At 40.7% G+C, this 18,601-nt stretch overlaps 1 protein-coding gene across 1 annotated transcript in view; it reads left to right on the top strand.

The window, feature by feature from the left end:
• valopa (vertebrate ancient long opsin a) overlaps positions 1–13,558 on the top strand; it is a 73,322-nt gene extending 59,764 nt beyond the window's left edge. Inside the window, exon 5 of the mRNA XM_062058782.1 lies at positions 6,610–13,558. Within this exon, the coding sequence (XP_061914766.1) occupies positions 6,610–6,840 (231 nt within the window). The 3' untranslated portion in view covers positions 6,841–13,558. The remainder of the gene's footprint in view (positions 1–6,609) is intronic.
• The last annotated feature ends 5,043 nt before the right edge of the window (positions 13,559–18,601 follow it).

Below are 18,601 nucleotides of genomic sequence, written 5' to 3'. Positions count from 1 at the left end.
ATAGTAATATAGTAACAGGCACATTCATTATACCATGTAATAATTACTGTATTTTGGTAATTTAAGCATTGGTGGAACTTATTTTTGGGTGCATTAATTTCACAGATGTATCGCATCAGGTGTGATGCATAAATGGAGTATTGTTGGCGGTTTTTGGATGTCTTTTTAGATCGCTTTAGGGCAAAATAGATGACTCCCATTAGCTACATTGTTGGCCTTTCGAGTATTAGCCCTATTTTTCAATTTAGAAATAAAAATAGAAACATTTGTTCATTGGTGTGATTAAAAAAATTGATTTGCATCTGAATTGCGATTCTTATTATTCTGATTCTAAATCGGTTTTTGAAATTTAAAAAAAGATGGTTTTAAGCCATTTTCATGCTTACTCGTGACTGTATACATATTACAACAGCACGCAAAAGGAGGTTTTGTAACCTGCAACCTGTTTTGAAAAGGTTTTATTATAATTCAATACCAAATAATGCTTTGCCAGAATATGTTTGAATGGAGAAAGGTGTTGAATTGAGATTCTGAGTCAAATCGTCGCTCCAAACATCGGAATCTGATTCAATCGTGAGGTGCCCAAATAGCCTCACCTCTAATGTTCATATCTGTGAACGATAGGCAAAATTCCAGTGCAGTTCCCCTTTAAGAGTGCCCCAAGGTAAAAGTGTTTTGCTTTAATTTGCAATCAAAATTTTTAGTTATAAGCATCCCCAGTATTAGTTGGTGTAGCAAATGTCACAATGAACCCGTAAAAGCCATCCAAAGCATCTGGTCTTACTCTTTAGCATTATATTATAACTAGATATGGACATAACTTTGTTTTTCAACCATGGGAAGGAAGAATGTGAGTGGAAAGGACAGTGCTGAGAAGAAGAATTGAATTATATTCACTGAATTACAAAAATAAATACCGTATTTTTCGGACTATAAGTTGCTCCGGAGTATACGTCGCACCGGCCAAAATTGCATAATAAAGAAGGAAAAAAACATATATACGTCGCACTGGAGTATAAGTCACATTTTTGGGGGAAATTTATTTGATAAAATCCAACACCAAGAATAGACATTTGAAAGGCAATTTAAAAATAAATAAAGAATAGTGAACAACAGGCTGAATAAGTGTACGCCATATGACGCACAAATAACCAACTGAGAACGTGCCTGGTATGTTAACGCAACACATCATGGCAAGAGTCATTCAAATAACTATAACATATAGAACATGCTATACGATTACCAAACAATCTGTCACTCCCGATCGCTAAATCCGATGAAATCTTCCTCCTCGGTGTCGCCTCTGGTATGTCTTTTCTTTCTGCTGCTCGATCGTTCTCTGCTGCATATTTCACTACGTCCAGCTTCTAATCTGCAGTATATGATTTTCTTTTCGGTGCCATTTTAGTTTAGCCCTTCTCAGTTTTTAGAAGTTACCGCCAATGTTGATGTGAGCCATTTAATAGCTACGGCAGTAGCATATAACATATAGCAGTTAGCATCCCATGACCCACAATGCACTTCTGCCCTGACCCTCCCCTGCCGAATACTTATTGGTTGACGTGTGAGTGACGATTGCTGACGTGTGTGTAACGATTGCTGCCATTTGCTTCGTCTCTTACGCAAATTAGATTAATAATATTTGATATTTTACGGTAATGTGTTAATAATTTCACACATAAGTCGCTCCGGACTATATGTCGCACCCATGATCAAACTATGAAAAAAACTGTGATTTATAATCCGAAAAATACGGTAATCAAAAGCATGACTGAGCGTGTTACCAGCTTGGTGAAGCAATTTGAGCATATCAGTACAAGCCGGCACCATATTGATGCAAAGTGAGTATAACACCAGTCAAGAATGTTAAAGTAATATCTAAACGGCGGACATTTATCCATGCAAAAAAAGTAAAGCTGCTGATGGTAAATTCGACCGAGAAGCTACTGGAATGAGATACAATTATACAAAATTACATTTTATTGTATTGTTTTTATACAATGATTCGTATCTTAAAGTTATTATTTATTTGTAAAAGGCATGTTACATGTTCAATTTGTGCTGTTTTTGGGGGAAGCACTAATACAATTGATTTCAATTAATTTCAATAGGAGATGTTGATAAGATACAAGTGATTTGACTTAAAGCTCGGTCACAGAACCAATTAATTAAGTTTGTAAGTACTACTGTATAAATAATATACATATATGCCTTTATTTACAACACATTGCCCTTATTCATCGCCATTTTGCACAAATAACATTTCAAGAAATTCAAATTTTTCTCATTATTTGGTTGATTTTAAAGTGAAGACATTCCAAAATGTATTGGTTTAAGTGTAGCAACAGAACATGTTTAAGTTATCGCTGATATAATTTTGTCTAATTGCAGATGCAAGTGTGACCTATAACACACACATGAGCCAAAAATGACTTCTTCATTTTGTCTCTCGTGTAGAAGAGTGTTGATTTAAAACATTAAATATGCACACATGAACCTCTAATAATAAGTATATTGACAAACAAAGGAATCTGAATGCATTACAATACACTATATGGAACCCAGTTACTGTGTGTTTCTAAAGGATAATTCAACATTGTTTATATTGTTGTTTTTTTACAGAATATGTGATGCTGTAATTGAATTTAGAATATGCAGTTTATGGTGCCAGACACTCTTTTGCTTGTATTTCTGTTCCAAGGCAGCAATTGTTGATAGAGTAATCAGAACTTCTTAGGGGCTTGGTTCCACCAAGAATCTTTCCAAATATTATGTATCCATAAACCATATAAATGTAAAATGTGCATGTATTGCATTGTCAAGTGAGTGTGTATTTACGTGAAGAAGGCATCAGATCAGACCCTCCTGGAGGGAAGTGCACACGGTCTGCATGCCTATGTGCGTGTCCTACTTTTGGGGACTTTAAATGGGTCAACAAGAAGAGTGGATTTAAATAAGGATATTGAATCAGAATTCCTACTGCTTAAGCTAAGCTGCCATTACTTGAAGTCAAGTGACTTATATTATGACGTTATACGACTTATCATTTTTTGGGTAGTGAGAGAGCAAGAGTGTAATCTATCTGACTTTTGGGAAAAGAAGGGGTACAATTGCAGGGCACATGTGGACAAACTATCATTAAGAAATTAGTAAGTTGGTGTCCAAATAACCCAACATGCATGTTTTGGGAACTGGGGACGAGAAAACCCATGCAAGCATAGGGAGGACATGCAAATCCACCAGTGTTGAATCTGTTTGTTCATCAAAATTCACTCAGAGCTGCCATATTTTCATCAGTGTTATTTTTCTGAATTCCTAGCAGTAGCTTTCATTACATCTGGCACCAGCATGAGCTTGAGACACAGTAGACCTCATTCGAAGATTAAGGTTGTTGTGAAAACACAAAAAATAATATAGTTTGGGGATCATTCCTCCAGTGTTGGCATTTTTTTTATCTTACCTGACCATACTATACCATACCGTACCATACCAATAGCCAACCAGTGTTGGTAGCCTTAGTGAATACACCTTACCAATATAGCAAGTATATAACACACTCATTATTTGCTTTTGAGCATGGAGCTTACATAAACACATTTGTGTAAATATAAAAGCCAATTGTAGTCTAGTGATTCACAAAGCTGACTTTCATGCAGTCCTAGTACCAATCGGCCGGTGATTCACTGGTGACCAGTCCAGAGTATAATCAGCATATTTTGTGACCTTTGTGCAGTAAAGATTATGTACACGTGGATGTAAAATACATTTTTTGACCTTTGTGCAGTAAAGATTATGTACACGTGGATGTAAAAGAAGACAAGTATTTAATTAGGGATGTATTTTTTTTATTGAAGCATTCTCTCTGGCCATTTGCATTTGTGAATATATTTTGCATCGATAATAGATACGTTTAGAATATATTTCACATCATAATCAGTGTCTATTTCATATCCCAAAAAAAACAAATGTTGTGTACTTCCTTGAGCTGTTGCTATATTATTGAAGTGATTCAATTTCAAAATCGGCCTACTATCACCTCAAAAATGTAAAAAGACTTAGAGGGCTCATGTCAGCTCAAGACTTTGAAAAACTTGTACATGCCTTTATTACCAGTAGGCTAGACTATTGTAATGGTCTCCTTGCAGGTCTTCCCAAAAAAACTGTCAAGCAGCTACAGCTTGTTCAGAACGCTGCTGCTAGAGTTCTAACAAAGACCAAAAAATGTGAGCACATTACATCAATTCTTAAATCCTTACATTGGCTCCCTGTACATCAGAGAATTGATTTCAAAATCCTCCTGCTCACATATAAATCACTACATGGTCTAGGGCCGAAGTATATCACTGATATGCTCCCACTATATAAGCCCTCTAGATCACTAAGATCTTCTGAGACCAATCTGTTAGCGGTTACCAGAGTAAACTCAAATCAAGGGAGAGCATCATTCAGTCACTATGCAACAAATAGCTGGAATAAACTTCCTGAAGATGTCAGACTCTCCCCAACTCTGACTACTTTTAAAACTAGACTGAAGACTTTTATGTTCACCTTAGCTTTCAGCTAAATCTTTTAATCTTTTAACTTTTAACGTCTGCACTGTTTTAATTTTTATTGTCTGCATTTTAATTTTCTTTTATTTTCTTTCATCTCACTTTGTTGTCTGTGAAGCACTTTGAGTCTGCCTTGTGTATGAACAGCGCTATACAAATAAAGTTGCCTTGCCTTGCCTTGTTGGCTGCAGAGGGCAGCGGCAGGCTTGCCGAAGTGTTAGACTTACTTTGGGAGCGAAGAACAACCGAGGAAGGCTTTGAGGAACTGTTCTCGTGAGTGTGTGTCGAGATCCTGCCTCTTAGCTATATAGTGCTAGTTTTGTAAAACACTTAAAAGGCATTCTGCCTCTTTTATATCGCCGTCGCCATTACAGTAAAATCATGAATTTATTAAGATTAAATATAGGGATAGGAATTGATAAGATTTTTCCGGTTCCGATTCCACTTTCAATTCTGCTTAAAGATTTGTTTCTTTAACGGTCCTCCTATCGATTCTTTTTCGGAAAAAAAACAAAAGGGTAGATTAGCATCAATTGTGTTTAGTTTAGAGCTAAAATTACTTTACAAAGCCAACTGTGAGGTCTTAAGAGGCCAGCCTGAAACGTTGGTGTAAAGGGCAGATGCAGAAGCAGACTTTTACAACAAAGTTCTGCAGAAAAAGTGACATTAATAAATCAAATTGTAGATGTTTTTTTTTACCCTTTGCGTTCTTATTTTTCCGTGTTTGTTGCATTTTCGTTGCGTTTTGCTTGATTGTAAAATATGTCGATCGAGGAGGTGGTCTGAAAAGTAAAAGAACAGCGATGTTTATATGTACTTAATATTCAGTGTTTTATCATTCATAGTTAATATTGTAAAACCCACATTCGTTCTCTTCATCTACTTTCTGGATGTGTCATTTAGTAAAAAAAGTTCAATTCCATTCCGTTTAATGAGGTTGTCTGTCATTAGGTTTTTAGCATTCTATTGGACATGCAACTGATATTAATAAGTAGAAAATGCTATTTTTGCAGAAATTGCATGTGATGCTGAAACGCAGAAGACGGACGGAAATGCTAACAGTTATCACAATACCAACATACTGTCAAGTAAGAAAATATATGACTCTTTTCTGTGAGTTTCATCAAAATGAGCTAAAAAAAAAAAGTTAGTATGCGTAAAGTACCAAAATATAACCTTTAGGTGTGTATCTGTGAAATAAGTTTAAGAGTGTAAAAAGTTATGTTTCAAGTACCTAACTATGACTCTAAGGTTTATACCGGCAAAATTATCGAAAATAGCTAGCATTTTTGTCGGTAAAAGCATGAGAGATTATCATCATACCTCAATATATCTGGTATGTACAAAAGTAAATGCTGCCTCTTTAGTAGGTCAATATTTCAAATAAGAGAATGTTCATAATTGACTTATTCTGGATAAAAACGTTTAAATAAATAAGTACATACAAGTAAACAACAAAGTGAGGATGTCGGTGTGTTAAATGTATATATACAGTACATTACCTAGGAACAGGAAGTCGGTGTGAGCTATACGGGAGGACGACTGTTGTGCCGTATGAGGAATAAATATATATATATATATATATATATATATATATATATATATATATATATATATATATATATATATATATATATTGATATATTGATATATTGGTTCACGCTGCTGTTCCTGTTTCGTCTACAGAAGAAAGAAACATATGTAATGATTAGACAGTTTACGTGCGCATTTGAAAACTGCCCAGAGACAAATCTGATTTGAAAAAAATTAGCTGAATGGCCAAAATGTGCAGGGAAGTTGCGGGCATTGGCCAAGTTGGGAGGCCATGCATAATTTGTGGGGTTTGGTTGGATTTGCGTGAATCCCGCAAATTCTTGGAGGTACTGAATGGTAATATTCAAGTGAAGTGCTTAATTAAAAATGTGGCTGGAAAATAACTTAAGTAGCACAAATTCCACATAAAGGGCACAGGCTTAGTCACTCTGAATGTTGAACTAAAAACGTATACTGACCAAAACAAGTTTTGAGACTACTTTTAATGTTCTTGATTTCTATCTAGTTCAGGAAGTGCTTCATTCAGCTCTTCACCGGTTCGCTGAACATGGCAGACATGAACCAGACGTCAGGGCGACCTGGAACAACTGCAGAGAGTCAAACGGGAGAAATGGCTACCATTGCGGCCCGCTTCCCTGTGGGCGGCTCAGCATCGCCAAGGTCTGAAGAGTCTCCGACTGACTGCACCTCCATTATCCAGCTGCCCATCCCAGAGAACAAAGTGTGTCCCATGTAACAGCGGACGTACACACAGCAGGTCTATGCCGACATTTTTTATTTAGCACTGATTTGTTTTAATTGTTGGAGAGGATAAAATGACTAAATTTTTTTGCATGGAGCTCTTACTTTTGTATTTCATTTGCAGTTGTTGAGGAAAGAAAAGTTCAGAAATGGAATGAAGCTCTTTGTTCAGTCACATTGCAGTAGTCTGCTCAATATTTTATTTGGATGAGCCCAAAAGATAAAAGTGTGCATTTAGAAATGCTCATTAGACTCTTTGTAAGCAAGCTTGCCTTACACTTGTTTGTATTGCTGGTGAATATCTGTGGTGTACTTTCAAGCATTTATGTGTAGGGCACATTGACCAGCCTTGCACCTTGATCCCTTGTCTATACATCCTCACTGATTTAGAGTTGAGTAGCGCTAGCCAGCAAGCTAAGAGCATCTGTTAACGCGTTGGGGAGTGAGGTTTACATAACGTACTATCGCACAACCACGCTACCTGGCATCTATTACACTTGCACACCTAGTGTGGCACAAAATACAACAGGCACTTTATTAGACCTGATAGCATCAACCTACATATAAAGACTTTTCCCAAATCCCGGCTAGCCTGTACTTTTCAAATACCACATTGCAGCCTTTCATCTCCTTCGATGCCTTCGTATTTGGAGCCCTGAGAGGAAGCCTGCAGAGAATGCATTGTTTTTCTATGCTGTTTCAGTGCTTTACTTTGGCATTCTTCATTCATCTCCACCCGTCAAAGAGTCAAAGCCCCTTTTCTGAATTTGGATACTTTTATTTGAGTTCATGCTGTGTAGACTATCGAAGGGCACTGCTTTCATCCTTACTGGTGATGGTCAATGGCAGTTGTCCCAATTGCCTCGACTGCTGGGTGATGTATTCAGGCAGTGAAAACTTGAGATCAACAAACATAATGATGCACACAATAAACACCCTTCTACACTATATGGACAATACATTGAGACATCTGTTGAGTGATTAGTCTATTATGAAGAATTCAGGATCAGTATCTCTAAATTAGAATTTTCTTTAGAAGGTTTAGTTCTTGCAGACCTGTCAACATGTACACATTTTGACTCTTCACTGCTCTCCAAGTGATTATGTTTTGACAGCTTCTCATTTGAGCTGAGTCTATGAATCTTAGATCATAATCCTGCATCGAGCCACCAGCGTACGCTATGACATGCACCTTCATACAAATGTAACCTCACGATGCAGACCATACAGGCTGTGATTGTTTGGCTTTCTTACATTAATTCCTGGGTGAATACGACACCTCTGAGAGCACCTTTTCCTACGATTTCTGCAATAAAAGTGACTGTGAATAGCACATCGATTAGTTCCAGCTGACACTCCCCCTTTACTATTTTTCGCTTGCGACAAAGCTAAAAATCTAAGTAGTAGATGAGCTTTGTGGTTGCTCACAAATTTAATGTCACGTCACGTCACGCGTTCAACCCCAATAAAGAGCCATAAAAGCAACGGTGCAGCCTGCTGCACATTGTAGAGTTAAGTTTCTACCGATTCACGTAAAATCCTACGGTGCCAATTTAAGGTACCTGGTTATTGCGTGAAGTTACACTCGGTTGCCGACTCAGCACTTGGCGATCGCTTGACTCAAAAAACGCTCCGATCTAAGTAAAGTAAGGCTCCACTGTTCCACAAATTTGCTATCTTGATGCTAACATTGGCTTTGCTATTGACATGCTACTGATTAGTATTCCCGATTTTACACGGTAATTTCAACACCTCCTAATTTGTTAGTAAAAACTACAACTAGGACTACATTTCATCATCGGCGGTCACTCGAACGAGAATGACGATCCTCCTGGTAGGGGTGTATCCCTTTATGGAGGATGCCTGTATGTGACTTTGTTTTACGTGGGGAGACTGGTGCACAGACAGTCACCACACGATCCTTGACAGAATCGGGTCAGGGTCCAGTGGCATGGAGTCCAAGATGACTGGGGACCCTTTTCTGCTGCAGCCTTCTTCCGCCTGCTCCGCCGTTGAGGTCTTCACCATATCCCTGGGTAGGGGGCAGTCAGGTACTAGGCCTTTGCCAAGGGCCATCTGGGGTAACAGTAGTAAAGGAGTTAACCTCCTAGTGCCCCAAGACCCCATAGAGGAGCCTCCACTGTCGGATGCACTTTAACGTCATGCCCAGGACATCAGACTGCATTTACACTGTAGGTCAAAGTGGCACAAATCAGATTTTTTTTTTATCAGATTTTTTCCAGCCGACTGTTTACTGCAAGTAAAATGTGATTTTGATGAGACTCCAGTGCAAACGTGCATGTGGCCCCAATGGCCTCACTTGCATGCGCACTTTGATAAAGTGAAAACAAAGGAAGTTGACCAGGAGGAAGTTGCTACGACGACAACATAAAATTAAAGTCGCCAAAATGTGGCGACCCTTTTTTTCATGTGTTTTTTTTTTTACGTGAAAATAAAAATTTAAGTAATTAAAATATATGGATGGATGTATATAGTGTAATATATTTGGGAGGGTTCTAACCAGACATCAGCGTGGATCTACGTTAGCTTTATGTTTCAACTCACATGTAAACAAATGCACCATAGGGTCAATTCCGGTCCTTCAACAATCGCTACTTCTTCAGAATCAAAAAATACATTTATATATTACATGCAGCCTATTATTTGTGCACTATTGACTAGTGATGCAGCGAAAATGTGGTCGTCTTTAACAGACTTTGTTCACCGAAACAGGATGTTGTGATGAAGTATTGACTTCCGCTGGCGGTTTCGTTCTTGTAATTGCACACGAATGACGTCGCTCGCCCAAAGTTGACGAAAAAGTAACATACGGGACGCATTCAGGTCGTATTGCGTTTAGACTGAAGTCACATTTGAAAAGATCAGATTTAAATCGGATTTGGACTACCTGCTGATGTGTTCTGAATCTGATGTGAAACGATCAGATCTGAAGCACTTTGGAGTGTTTAAATGGCAAAAAAAATCTGATCTGTGTCACTTAAGGGCCAAAAAATCAGATTTGGTGTGCAGTGTAAACGGGGCCTAAGATGGATGTTACAATCAAACAGCTGCTGCATAATAAGTACAGTACTTACAGTGTTAACACTTTTTAGTGCACAACAAGACTATACAGCACAGACTGAAGTAGCTAGCCAACACACCATAACCTATACACTACTCCCATCCAACGTCTTTGACTTGCAACTGAAATTGAGACTCAGAAATATATCAAATATAACAACTGGACAGCAATTATCGTAATTAGCTCATTTTTAAATGTTGAAATAAAATATGAAATTTTACTATCAAAAACAATTATTATTTATTACCACACAAAAATGTACCGCAAATTGGTATCGTTGACTACCGGTATCGTTTGAGTGGTTTAGTCTTTTTTTGAGGAGAAAAAAGTCGCAAATTAGATCTTGTTTTGTTCTCTTTAATGAAAGACTGAATTCCTTTTTATGTTTATTTAATTAACTTTGAAAGACTCACCTTAACGTGTCACTGCAATGTTGCTGGCACCTCGTGACCAGTCAGTATACATTACTACGTATCGTCACAATCTATTTAGTTCTCTCTTAAAAAACAAAAAAACACTGCGCCATAGATTTGACTGTTTGTTGCATATGGGCAAAATCTAACCAATCAGATTTGACTATAAAAATCCCAAAAACAAACATGGAAAAATTAGAGCAAAAAGGCACAATGTAAAAGAGGGAAGGCTAAAACGTTGATACTAATGACAGAAAGCTTTGTTTTTAAATATAGTGTATATCAAGTGAGGTTGGCAGGTCTGCACTTGTTAACACAAGTGACTTCTGACCAAATAAACCGCTGTTGTATCTGGAAAGAGGAGATCTACAATCTTTTTTTTTTTAAATATTTACTGTCCCTGCCAGAGTACCAATCATTTGTCCATATAATGTATTCATGCACACAGTTCTTTCTTGTGAGAAACAAAAGAGAATGCTTCAAAACAATATACGAGCACAATAGAGGCCTGGATGGCAGAAATTTACAAATGCAATGATATAATAATATAATAATAATCACGAGCACAAGTAAACAGCAATACTGAAGGTCAGATATCCTCACACAGGTCAACACTTCAGCAGACAGAGCGATGTAGCAAATAAGTGTTGTTTTTTTTTTTATGTTTTTGTTTTTAAAGAAATTGCCTTTGTGGTGCATGTTTGTTAACTACGTCCAACCTAGGATTGTTGAGTGTATTTTGCAAGTACTGTAAGTGTCTGTGTTTGTACCGTACTGACTTTGTGTTTCTAACTTTTGTAACCAGTCATGTAGGAAGTCTGTGTCCATGCATCTGTGACAAATGTGTCGCTTTGTCATGCTTAGTACAACACACCGTCATAAATACATTGTAACTTACCGGAATTATTCTCTAACATACTGTACTGTGAGTGATCATAGTTGTTGTGCTTATCATTTTGTTTATTCCACTTTCAATTACTTAGCTCTGTATTCATTTAGCACATCATGTAAGGACAATAACAATAGGAAGAACATATTCCCATCAAAGATCATTTGTCTGCCAAAACACATCAGTGTATGTTTTTCTAAGTACAGTATGTAATCAAGATGTCTGTTACAAGTGTCGTGCAAGTAGAACAAGAGCATGGTTGGGACAAAGTATTCAGCTAAGTGTGTAACATACATTCTGCATACTTTTAAGTATTTAAAGTGTTGTGCCATGTTTAATAACATCTGTAAAATTGTAGTAACACATAACATGTCCCCTTTAAAACATTATTCCCTTGAAGTGTTGAGTGACCCAGAGTGTTTTTTTTTATGGGAAAAGTTTGAACATAAATGGTAACTCAACCTACACATGTGCTACTGTACCTACTGTACACACACTCACTTAGCTATACTGATCATTTGTTCTCTGCAGAGTGGTGCACTTCAGCTCACAGTCCCTGTCATCTCAGACAATCGCTTCAAATAAACATATAAGCAAATGTGCCTCACTAAGTAAAATAAGTATTTTTGGCCTTATTTTTATTCGCTTTAGATTTGTGCAGTGAAGCGTCCATTTTCTCACTTATTCTGTTCACAGGGTCTGGATGGAGCCTATCTCAACCCATTTAGGATGAAAGTCAGTCTACATCAGGGGTCGGGAACCTTTTGGCTGAGAGAGCTGAAAGCCAAATATTTTAAAATGTATTTCCGTGAGAGCCATATAATATTTTTTAACACTAAATACAACTAAATGCGTGCATTTTTTGGAAAGACCAACATTTTTAGAGTATAATAAGTCTCTTGTTCTTTTTAATAACGTTGTTTTTCTGAAGCTAACAATGATAATAAAAAAAAACTTCTTACCATTAATGCGACTTCTTGAACAGGTGCGGTAGAAAATGGATGGATGGATTAAAATGCATGAGAATGTTTTATATTTCTCCGACGGCCATCTCCGGGACAACCCAGCATCCTGCAGTAATAAGTAACAAAGAAGTGAATATGATTGCTGGAATGTTTTGGCTTCAAATCAAATGAGCAAGATGAGCCCGTCAACACGGATGAATGAGACAGTATGCCAAATTTGTTAAAACAAACAAAACAACACTACACACAGTTGTTCCGACTCGGGGGAAAAAAAACTGTACTTTAAGATGTTCAATATTTATTTAAGTGCAATTTTTGCTAAGAGAATTAGTCCATGTTATTTTTATTGTTTGTTCACTTATTTAAGATAAATAATAAAATACTGAGAAGTAAACAATTATTGCATTTGAAAGTGTTACTTGCAATATTACAGCATTATCATTTTTACATATAATGATTACACTACTGCCTAATTAGGGCTCAAAATAATGCTGACAATAATAGTGAATATTGTCTAGCAAAATGTGTTATCGGCCCAGGCCTCGAGCCACATTAGCAGCTTAAGAGGGAGATTTAGCGGCCCTACAGCAGACAAAAGTGCAGTTGTGTTATGTTATGTTATGTTACATAATATTATATTTAAGTGTATGAGGCATAAATAGAGTTTAAATCTGGATTGTGCATCCATGCATTTAACTCATTAGCTTTCTTCGATGCAAGCAAACGATGGAATTTGAAAAACGAGGGGTTGGTCTTTTTTATTGCAAATATTGAGCCAAGAATGTCAACATCAAGCGAGCAGGAGAGTTTGGAGGGGGAGGAGTGAGCCATATAATAATAATAATAGTAATGATAAAAATAATAATAATACAATTAATTTATGAGCGCCTTTCAAAAAACCCAAGGACACTTTACAATTTATGGATGAAATAATTAAAAGATAATGATAAAATAACAAAGGATAAAATCAACATGTAACAAACAAATAAAGGCCATTGTAGAGACAGTTACACTGGAGTGAGTATGCAATTTTGAACAGGTGGGTTTCGAGTCACAAATAGACATTTTAATGGGCATCTGAATTACTCGCTGTTTTTCTGCTTTTCGTGGGTGGTCTCGGATCATAACCAAACAGCAGGGATCTACTGTACACCACTTAAATGGGAACAAACTTTAGGCTGCTATACCAAAAGCTATGGCCAAAAGGTTGCACATAAACTCCACACTTCCGACACAACTCCCTTTCTGTCCGCTTGTTTGTTGTGCTGCACTAGTTCATGTAATGTCAGGTCGTGTTCTGGCGAGTCCTTTTTCTGTACTTCTGTGGCTTAGGTTAAGTGTATGTTGGTTGTACTATGTCTGTATTAAAGTCTATTTTTCAAAAACCAACATGTATTGTTCTGTCCTGTTGGTTCGCAGTAGGTGTTTTGAAAAAGTGCACTTGTCCTTCCATCAGATTACCTTCCTGATTTTTTCTTCTAGGTTTGTATTAGTCGTCTTTGTGTGTTTAAAAAGTACACACAGGCTGCAGGTTGCAGGGGGAAACGTGGCCTGGATTTTGTGTGATTTTGGTGTTCTACACAAAAAACGGAAGGGTTTGAATAACACTGGGAAAACTGTTGTAAATTATGTTTTTGTTTAAAAAATATATATATATATATATATATATATATATATATATATATATATATATATATATATATATATATATATATATATATATATATATATATATATATATATATATATATATATATATATATATAATATATGCCTTATTCCTAATCTTATGTTATTATTAATTATAATAGTATTATTATACAAAGAATAATAAATATTACAAAATTGTTCTGTAGAAATAAACAAAATACAACGAAAATTATCCATCCATCCATCCATCCATCTTCAACCGCTTATCCGGAATCGGGTCGCGGGGACAGCAGCTCCAGCAAAGACCCCCAGACTTCCCTCTCCAGAGCAACATTTGCGACTTCCTCCTGGGGAATCCCGAAGCGTTCCCAGGCCAGAGAGGAGATGTAATCCCCCCATCTGGTCCTTGGCCTGCCGCGGGGCCTCCTCCCAGTGGGACGTGCAACGAGGACCTCCCTAGGGAGACGCTCGTGAGGCATCCGCACGAGATGCCCGAACCACCTAAGCTGGCTCCTTTCCAAGCGAAGGAGCAGCGGCTCTACTCCGAGTCTCTCTCGGGTGACTGCACTTCTCACCCTATCTCTAAGGGAGATGCCAGCCACCCTTCTGAGGAAACTCATTTCGGCCGCTTGTATCCGCGATCTTATTCTTTCGGGCATTACCCACACTTCATGACCATAGGTGAGAGTAGGAATGTAGATAGCTCGGTAGACCGAGAGCTTTGCCTTCTGGCTCAGCTCCCGTTTCGTCACAACAGTGCGGCAGAGAGACTGCAATACTGCCCCAGCTGCTCCGATTCTCCGGCTGATTTCCTTCTCCATCTTTCCCTCACTCGTGAACAAGACCCCGAGATACTTAAACTCCTCCACCTGGGACAGAGTCCCGTCCCCTACCCGGACTGTACAAACCATCGGTTTCCTGCTGAGAACCATGGCCTCAGATTTGGAGATGCTGATCCTCATTCCAGCCGCTGAACACTCGGCTGCGAACCGATCCAGTGAGAGCTGAAGGTCACGAACCGAAGGTGCCATCAGGACCACATCATCTGCAAACAGCAGTGACGCAACCTTTAGCCCCCCGAGACGTATACCCTCTCCGCCATGGCCACGACTCCGCCTAGAAATCCTGTCCATGAAAATCACAAACAGGATAGGTGACAGAGCGCAGCCCTGGCGGAGACCAACCCCCACTGGAAACGGATCCGACTTACATCCAAGCACCCGGACACAACTCTCGCTTTGGTTGTACAGAGATTGGATGGCCCTCAACAGGGTTCCCCTCACTCCGTACTCCCTCAGCACCTCCCACAAGATCTCCCGAGGGACGCGGTCATACGCCTTCTCCAAATCCACAAAACACATGTAGACTGGATAGGCATACTCCCAGGCCCTCTCCAGGATTCCCGCAAGCGTAAAGAGTTGGTCAGTTGTTCCACGACCAGGACGGAATCCACATTGCTCCTCTTGAATCTGAGGTTCGACTATCGGCCGGACCCTCCTTTCCAGTACCTTGGCGTAAACTTTCCCAGGGAGGCTGAGTAGTGTGATACCCCTGTAATTAGCACACACCCTCTGGTCCCCCTTTTTGAAAAGGGGAACCACCACCCCAGTCTGCCACTCCCTCGGCACTGTCCCAGACTTCCACGCAATGTTGAAAAGGCGTATCAACCAAGACAGCCCATCAACACCCAGAGCCTTCAGCATTTCTGGACGGATCTCGTCAACCCCCGGAGCTTTGCCACTGTGGAGTTGTCTAACTACCTCAGTGACTTCACTCCGAGAGATCGACGTCGATCCCCCATCATCCTCAGGCCCTGCTCCTATCAGGGAGGGTGTGTCTGATGTATTTGGGTTCAGGAGTTCCTCAAAGTGCTCTTTCCAACGCCCCACGACTTCCTCACTTGAAGTCAGCAAAGTCCCATCCTTGCCGTACACAGCTTGGATGGTTCCCTGCTTCCCCCTCCTGAGGTGCCGTATGGTCTTCCAGAACAGCTTTGGTGCCGCCCGATAGTCCTTCTCCATGGATTCCCCGAACTGCTCCCACACCCTCTGCTTAGCCTCGTCCACAGCCACGGCCGCTGCCCTTCGGGCCCGTCGGTACCTTGCAACTGCCTCCGGAGTCCCCTGGGATAACATACCCCGGTAGGACTCCTTCTTCAGTCGGACGGCTTCCCTGACCACCACTGTCCACCAGGGTGTTCGAGGGTTACCGCCCCTTGAGGCACCTAAGACCTTCTGGCCACAGCTCGCATCTGCAGCTTTAGCAATAGAGGCTTTGAACATTGCCCATTCCTGTTCAATGTCCCCAACCTCCACAGGGATGGCAGAGAAGTCCCGCCGGAGGTGGGAGTTGAAGTCCTTCCGGACAGAGGACTCCTCCAAACGTTCCCAGTTCACCCGCACTACACGCTTGGGTTTGCCAGGTCTGTCCAGAGGTTTCCCCCGCCATCTAACCCAACTCACCACCAGATGGTGATCAGTTGACAGTTCAGCCCCTCTCTTCACCCGAGTGTCCAAAACATACGGCCTCAGATCAGCTGATACGATTACAAAATCGATCATTGATCTTTGGCCTAGGGTGCTCTGGTACCAGGTACACCTATGAGCATCCTTATGCTTGAACATGGTGTTTGTTATCGCAAGTCCGTGACTAGCACAGAAGTCCAATAACAATCCACCACTCAGGTTCAGATCAGGGAGACCGTTCCTCCCAATCACGCCAGTCCAAGTATCACTGTCATTGCCCACGTGCGCGTTGAAGTCCCCCAGCAAGACTATGGAATCCCCTGCCGGCGCCCCATACAGGACCCCATGCAAGGTATCCAAGAAGGCTGAATACTCTGAACTCCTGTTTGGTGCGTATGCACAAACAACAGTCAGAGTTTTCCCCCCTCCAACCCTAAGGCGAAGGGAGGCGACCCTCTTGTCCACTGGGGTGAACTCCAACGTACAGGCACTCAGCCGGGGACTCGTGAGTATCCCCACACCCGCCTGTGCCCTCACACCCTGAGCAACTCCAGAAGTGAACAAGGTCCATCCCTTGTCCAGGAGTGTGGTTTCAGAGCCCTTGCTATGCGTAGAGGTAAGCCCCACCAGATCCAACCGGTAGCGCTCCACCTCTCGCACCAGCTCAGGCTCCTTCCCCACCAGCGTAGAGACGTTCCACGTCCCGAAAGTCAGCCTCTGCTGCCCCGAATTGGTCCGTCCGGAGCCTCCACTTTCACCGCCATCCACTTGGCAGCGCACCCGACCCCACTGGTTCCGACCGCGGGTGGTGGGCCCACGTGGCAGAGAAGATGGTGTGTCCACGTAGCTTCTTCGGGCTGTGCCCGGCCGGGCTCCGTGGCAAGCCCGGCCACCAGGCGCTCGCTGACGAGCCCTACCTCCGGGCCTAGCTCCGGAGGAGGGCCCCGGGCTTCCTCCGGGCCGGGTAACGCATCCTCTTTTAGTGTAGTTCATGGGGGGTATCGTAACCCTGATGGGGGGGGCATTCGGGTGCTACACCTTGCCCAAGGGTGACCCGGAACTATGTAAGGCAGGGGCGTTCAACTCCCTGAGGCTTAATACAAGCCCACATACCGAAAATTATCCATTAACCTGTGTAGATAATGCATATGTTTAAGAGCTATTTCTTATTTCATAATCATGTTTGAATCAGCTCATTTCTTTCCTTAATTTTACTCTGTATACTAGTTTCTCTTTGTCTTCAGATTGCCTGGTTAGATAGGGTCGTAAACCATCAGGAATGTGAACACAACCCCCAAGTCTCTCTTCTTATCAGTGTTGGGGGGAGGGGAAAGGCGGGCTTTCTTTGTGTGAAAAGAGTTGCTTTTGGCCTGTGGAATGCCAGATCAACTTGGGCTGCGCATTTGTATGTGTTGTTCGAGGCTGGTCTCATTATTGCCAAAGCTTTGACAATAAAATTACAAAATACCTATTCTGTGCTTGGTGGTACCGTTTGAGTTCAGTTGATATGTCATTAAGGAACTTGGGACTGACCAGCGTTTTACATCCCACTTGGAGGAACATCTGGTCAAACGCAACAATTTGGGGGCTTCGTCCGAGATGACACGCTGACAATTGGACCTTCTCTTGCAATCTTCTGGACAGACTCACATGGCCAAAACATAATTCAAGGTAAGCAGAACCTTTCTTTTTAGATAAAATCTGCATTAGGAGTCTGCCCAGAAGTCTGTAAGTTAAACACTGCTTTGTACCGCAGACACAGAATGGTGATTTTGATAGATTGATTGCATTTTTGCCGAGCCTGCCATTGCATTAAAATTGTAAATAGGTGGTCAACTCACGCCATTGTGTCTCGATTACCGTGACGGGCAGTTTCATTGACGAGTGAACTAATAGTTGGGTGTGGCTCACCCTGGGTAGTTGGTCGCCGCCTAAAAGAGTAACGGGTTAAAGGCCCTCGTATGATATGGAGGTTAGAGGCCTGCATATTGCACGATAAATTGCACGGGTTAGAGTTAGAGGCTCTAGCTGCGTATTGTACGAAAAATTACGGGGTTAAAGGCCGCCGTATGGTTTGTGGGTTAAAGGCCTTCAGGGGTTCGAGGCCCTTCTGAAAAAAATAGACACAATGGCCACTGAGTGTGACAGACAGGAATGTGATGGCGGTCGGGGAGGAATGTGATGAATCATTACTGTGTAATGATCAATTGAATGGACGGTTGTCGACAATAAAATTAGCAAGTAGAGTTTAAAAAGAAAAAAAGAGAACGTTCCTTGAAAGGGTTAAGAGGG

Source organism: Entelurus aequoreus, linkage group LG09 (assembly GCF_033978785.1).
Source record: "Entelurus aequoreus isolate RoL-2023_Sb linkage group LG09, RoL_Eaeq_v1.1, whole genome shotgun sequence".
In the NCBI taxonomy this organism is placed as follows: Eukaryota; Metazoa; Chordata; class Actinopteri; order Syngnathiformes; family Syngnathidae; genus Entelurus; species Entelurus aequoreus.
The sequence above is the reverse complement of the archived record's forward strand: the minus strand, read 5'-3'. Positions and strand labels throughout refer to the sequence as shown.